The sequence below is a fragment of the Sinocyclocheilus rhinocerous genome, unplaced genomic scaffold (assembly GCF_001515625.1).
Source record: "Sinocyclocheilus rhinocerous isolate Xijiao unplaced genomic scaffold, SAMN03320098_v1.1 scaffold1201, whole genome shotgun sequence".
NCBI classification, from domain to species: domain Eukaryota; kingdom Metazoa; phylum Chordata; class Actinopteri; order Cypriniformes; family Cyprinidae; genus Sinocyclocheilus; species Sinocyclocheilus rhinocerous.
The window spans coordinates 175,888-180,953 of record NW_015654059.1 but is presented as its reverse complement, the minus strand read 5'-3'; the positions used below and the strand labels follow the sequence as shown (position 1 = coordinate 180,953).

Genomic DNA, 5,066 nt, shown 5'->3' with positions numbered 1-5,066 from the left:
ATATAGTTTATATACAACATTTATAAATTGTCTTTTATATTTTGGGTACTATTTTATATATATATATATATATATATATATACTATAAGGATATTATTTTGATACAGTGACCAGTTTTTAAGCTGAATGAATCTGATACACTTTTTGTGACGTTATAATCTTGAAACTCTTATAAACTGCTGCACAGCAAAGCAAAGCAATAAAATATATCTTTAAGACAAACAATAATGTCTTTCTTCCTAGGTCTGGTGTCTTTGTGCACTCTCACACTACTGGCATACGAGCAGTACAACGTGATCTGCAAACCCATGGCAGGCTTCAAGCTGAACGTCCACAGAAGCTGCCAGGGTCTGCTGTTCGTCTGGCTCTATTGCCTCTTCTGGGCTGTTGCTCCACTGCTGGGCTGGAGCTCGTACGGGCCGGAGGGCGTCCAGACGTCCTGCTCATTAGGCTGGGAGGTGAGATCCTGGAACAACTACAGCTACCTCATCTTCTACACGCTCATGTGCTTCATACTGCCCACCGCTGTCATCGTGTACTGCTACAGCAACGTCCTCGTGTCCATGAGGAAAGTAGGCGACTCGTTCTTAGTGCTGAGAAATAATAAAGACTCAGTGCAAATCATGTCCCATAATTTCAGATCAACAAAAGCATTGAACTTCAAGGGGGGAAGAACTGCCTGGAGGACAATGAACACATGGTACGGATGGTCCTGGCCATGATCATCGCCTTCTTCATCTGCTGGTTGCCTTACACCACCATCTCTGTGGTTGTAGTTGTGGATCCAGAGATCTACATCCCACCTCTGGTGGCCACCATGCCGATGTACTTCGCTAAGACCAGCCCCGTCTACAATCCCATCATCTACTTCCTTACTAACAAACGGGTTTGTTATAGTGTCTGAATCTTCTTTGACAGAGTGTATTTATTTTTGTTTACATTATGGTATATGGTACGCCTATTGTGCAATGAAATGCTCCAATCGCCCTCTGAAATATGTTTGTCCAGTTTCGAGAGTCTTCTCTGGAAATCCTGTCCTGTGGTCGATACGTCCCTCGTCACACTGGTGGTCTAATGATGTGCTCAACCCAGAGGAGCCAAAGCAGGATTAATCCAGTCTGATTTGAGGTCTGTCAGTACGAATTGTGCATTACTGATTGTATTGCTTATATTACTTATATAAAAAAATGTTTTACGAAATTAATACTTTTCTTTCAAGGATGTGTTAAATTCATTGAAAATGACAGCATAAAGACATTTGTAACATTTGTAATTCTATTTCACATAAGTTATTCTTTTGAAATTTCTATTCATTAAAGTATCAAGGTTTCCACAAAAAATATTAAGCAGCACAACTGTTTTTAACATTGATAAAAAGAAATGTTTCTTGAGCACCAAATCGGCATATTAGAAAGATTTCTGAAGAATGAAGACTGGAGTAATTATGCTGAAAACTGAGCTTTGCATCACAGGAATAAGTTACGTTTATTTGAAATTGTAATAATTTTTAAACCCATAAATGCAGCCTTGGTGAACATAAGAGAGAAAAATAAAAGTATTGTTGGTTGGTTTTCGGTCATTGGTTATCGGCCAATATTAAAGATCTTTAAAATTCAACTGTAAATATGCCTTCATTTAATTCTCATTTATAGTCAATAGTTCATCTTTAAAAACACTAATAACACTATTAATATGTAATCTTTAGAAAATCTAAAAATTTATATCCATTAATCATTCATTCTCAAAATGAATTTATTCATTTACATAATATCCATCACATGTTAAAAATCAAAATCAAAACCATTATACACATATGCCAAAATGATATTGATATTTAACTGAATGCAGAGTAGTAACCTGACGAAGTAAAAAGTGGGCATCTTAATCCCAGATTTAGACATCTTGCAGGGAGAGTAAAACCTTTCCCAAATTAATCTCCTCAAAATAAGATTATGTGATCGCTATGACAACAAGACCATAATCAAAGATCAGTTCTGAATATTCTGTTATTCCAAATAAAGCCTTTTTAAAATTACAAATCAGTTTTTACAATAAATAAACAAAAAGCACAGTAGCAGAAATAGCACAGTGCTGTAATTGGCATTGTTCCGGTCTGGAGATGACAACTATACGAACTAGCAAATTGCCTAAAGCAAAAAAGCATCCCCGGTGACCATGAGCCTTGCAGGCTGTTAAAGGTGACATATTGCCCCTTTTTACAATATGTAATATAAGTCTCTGGTGTCCCCAAAATGTGTCTGTGAAGTTTCAGCTCAAACTACTCCACAATTCATTTATTATATAATTTTGAAAATGCCTATTTTGAGTGGAAGCAGAAACAAGCTGTTTTTCGGGCCTGTCTCTTTAAATGCAAATGAGATGCTACTCCCCGCCCCCTTTTCCAGAATAGAGCTGCTCTGACCTGCTAAAAACATCTGTTTTGGTTCTGATTATCATGTTTATCGTGATAGTGATAGTCACTCGAAATAGTGTTCTGTGCTCGTCTGTGCAGCCAAAGACAGAACAGTTAGCATGTTTTGCTCAAACTTTCGCCATGGCATTAGAGCTGGTACACCGTTGTTGCTTGCGAAACCAAAATGACAGTGCCTTGAGTGGAAGTTTACAGATTAAGGGGCGGTAATATTATAATGAGATCCCTTTGCCATGTCACCAAGGGAGCGAAATCAGACTCGCTCCTTTTCTCAGACGCGCGCAGAAAAAGGCTTACCTAAACAAAGTGATTGGGTTAATCTTTTTCACATTTCCTTGGTTGGTAGATGCACCAGGGACCTGATTATATAGCACTTAAAACCTGGAAAAGTCCGATTTTCATGATATGTCACCTTTAATTGAAAAACGCAAACAAATGGAGAACCATGGTGATGAGGAGGGTTAAAATAAAGAGGTTTATGACTACAAGCTCTTAAAAAGCAGAAGACCAGATATGGATGGAAAGATGCAAATTTATTCCTAGAAATCAATATGGAATTAGCGCTATTTGACTGGAGATGAGAAGTAATCCCTGTTTGGGGACAAGTGAACAACACATGGCAAGACACTACAGAAGTTGCATTTGTAGCTGCCAACTGTCTGGTTTTGCTGGTCACTTTGCACGTAGGCATTCTTGCAAATTTGTTCGTGGCGTGGGCCGTGCACCACCAGAAGTCGCTCCAGACGTCCAACAACGCTCTCCTGGTGAACCTGGCCGTTATTGACATCTTGCGATGCGCTATTGCTCGCCCATTGCTCCTCAGTGTTGTTTTGAACCCCCGCGACCTCGGTGTGCTTTTCTGCAGCGCGCAGATCGCATTGTTTTCTCTCATCTGTTGCGTGCAGTTGCTCACGCTGGCGTGCATCAGGGCCGAGCGATATCAAGCCATTGCACATTCATTTAAAAATGCCGAACGCCGAAAACGGATAACGGCGTGGATCGCCTTGATCTGGCCGCTTCCCATCTCCATATCGGCCATATGCGTGATATTTGCGAAAGACTCGCCGGTGTAGGCCTACGTCAGGTGCAGAGGTTTGCGCATGGAGACGTTAGACTCGTAGGCCTACGACACGTTTGGGTTTTATACTTTGACTCCCATCTGGTGCGTTTGTTTGACGGTCATCATTGGATTCTACGGACGCATTTTCCTTTTAGTAAGAGCGCACGGTCGGAAAATATTCGATAAGGGTTCGTTTCCACCACCGGATAAGAAGAAAGAGGATACAAAGCACAAAAAGGAAGAAACAAAGACTAATATTAAAAATGATACAGAAAATCAACAAACAGTCGATACAACCGACTGAAAAAGAGTAGTGTGAAGAGAATTGGCATCCAAACTCTGAGGAACTTCCCACAACAACTGTGACTGACACCTTAGATCTAAATAAACCAGAGATTGCGACTGAAATATCAAGAGAAACCAAAGTCACCTTTAAAGATGAACTTTCCAATGAAGCACCACAGGTTCTAGAAGTTCTTGGGGAGCCAAACGACCACCAACCTACTTCTGCAGAAAGTTCTTCTTCATCAACTAATGAAGAAGATGGTGCTGTAGAGTCAGGCACCCACCAAGATACTGATGGAGAAATTTCCGTAGGATCAACCAGTGGAGAAGCTGGTGTGGAACCAAATGCCCAGCAAGATGTTGCTGCAGAAAGTTCTCAGTCTTCAGTAAAAGGAGAAGATGGTGAGCAAGAGTCAAATGACCAACAAGATAATATTTCAGGAGCTCTTCTTCCATCAGCTACTGAAGAAGATGATACTGTTGAGCCAAGCACTTCACAAGATACTGCGGAAGAAACTTCTCCAACATCAGGAAATGGAGAAGAAGGTGCTGAAGAGCAGAGTGCTCCTCAAGAAACTTCTGCGGAAACTTCTCCAGCATCAACCGGAGAAGCTACAGCTGCTCCACAGGAGGAGGAGGAGGAGGAGGAGGAGGAGGTGGTGGCGGGTGCCGTCTGTATGATGCCTTCTTTCGCTCAAAGAGAACGAGGAAATGTCAAGAAGGAGAGCAAACTGGCCAAACGCTCCGGATACATCATCTTCACCTTCCTCATCTTTTGGATCCCGCTGATTGCAACAGTGGTTTTAAATCACGTCTTTTACAGACATGACAATCTAACAGTACATTTCAAACTAATATTTTACCGATTTGTATCACAATTAACATACTCTTAAAAAAAACTAGAAAAGGAGAAAATGCCCCATTCAACCAGATTAGAAATAGCTCTTTGACAACTACATTTCCATTCACACCGCAAATAAATAAACAAATTAATAAATCATATAATTTTTTTTGTTTAAAGTGTAAATGTCATTAAAAGGATACTCCATCCCAAAATGAAAATTTCGTCATTAATCACTTACCCCCATGTCGTTCCCCTAAAAGCTTAGTTCGTCTTCAGAACACAATTTAAGATATTTTGGATGAAAACCAGGAGGCTTGTGACTGACCGATTGACTGCCAAGTAAATTACACTGTCAAGGCCCAGAAAAGTATGAAAGACATCGTCAAAATAGTCCATCTGCCATCACTGCTTCAACCGTAACGTTATGAAGCGACGAGAATACTTTT

At 40.2% G+C, this 5,066-nt stretch overlaps 1 protein-coding gene and 1 pseudogene across 1 annotated transcript in view; both read left to right on the top strand.

Moving 5' to 3' along the window:
- Window positions 1-1,125, top strand: part of LOC107716642 (pinopsin-like) — a 2,958-nt gene extending 1,833 nt beyond the window's left edge. Inside the window, exons 2-4 of the mRNA XM_016523137.1 lie at window positions 244-572; window positions 641-886; window positions 1,009-1,125. Coding sequence (XP_016378623.1) covers window positions 244-572; window positions 641-886; window positions 1,009-1,122 — 689 coding nt within the window. The 3' untranslated portion in view covers window positions 1,123-1,125. The remainder of the gene's footprint in view (window positions 1-243; window positions 573-640; window positions 887-1,008) is intronic.
- Window positions 1,126-2,866: 1,741 nt separating this feature from the next.
- The window catches only part of LOC107716617 (uncharacterized), an 11,093-nt pseudogene continuing 8,893 nt past the window's right edge, over window positions 2,867-5,066 (top strand).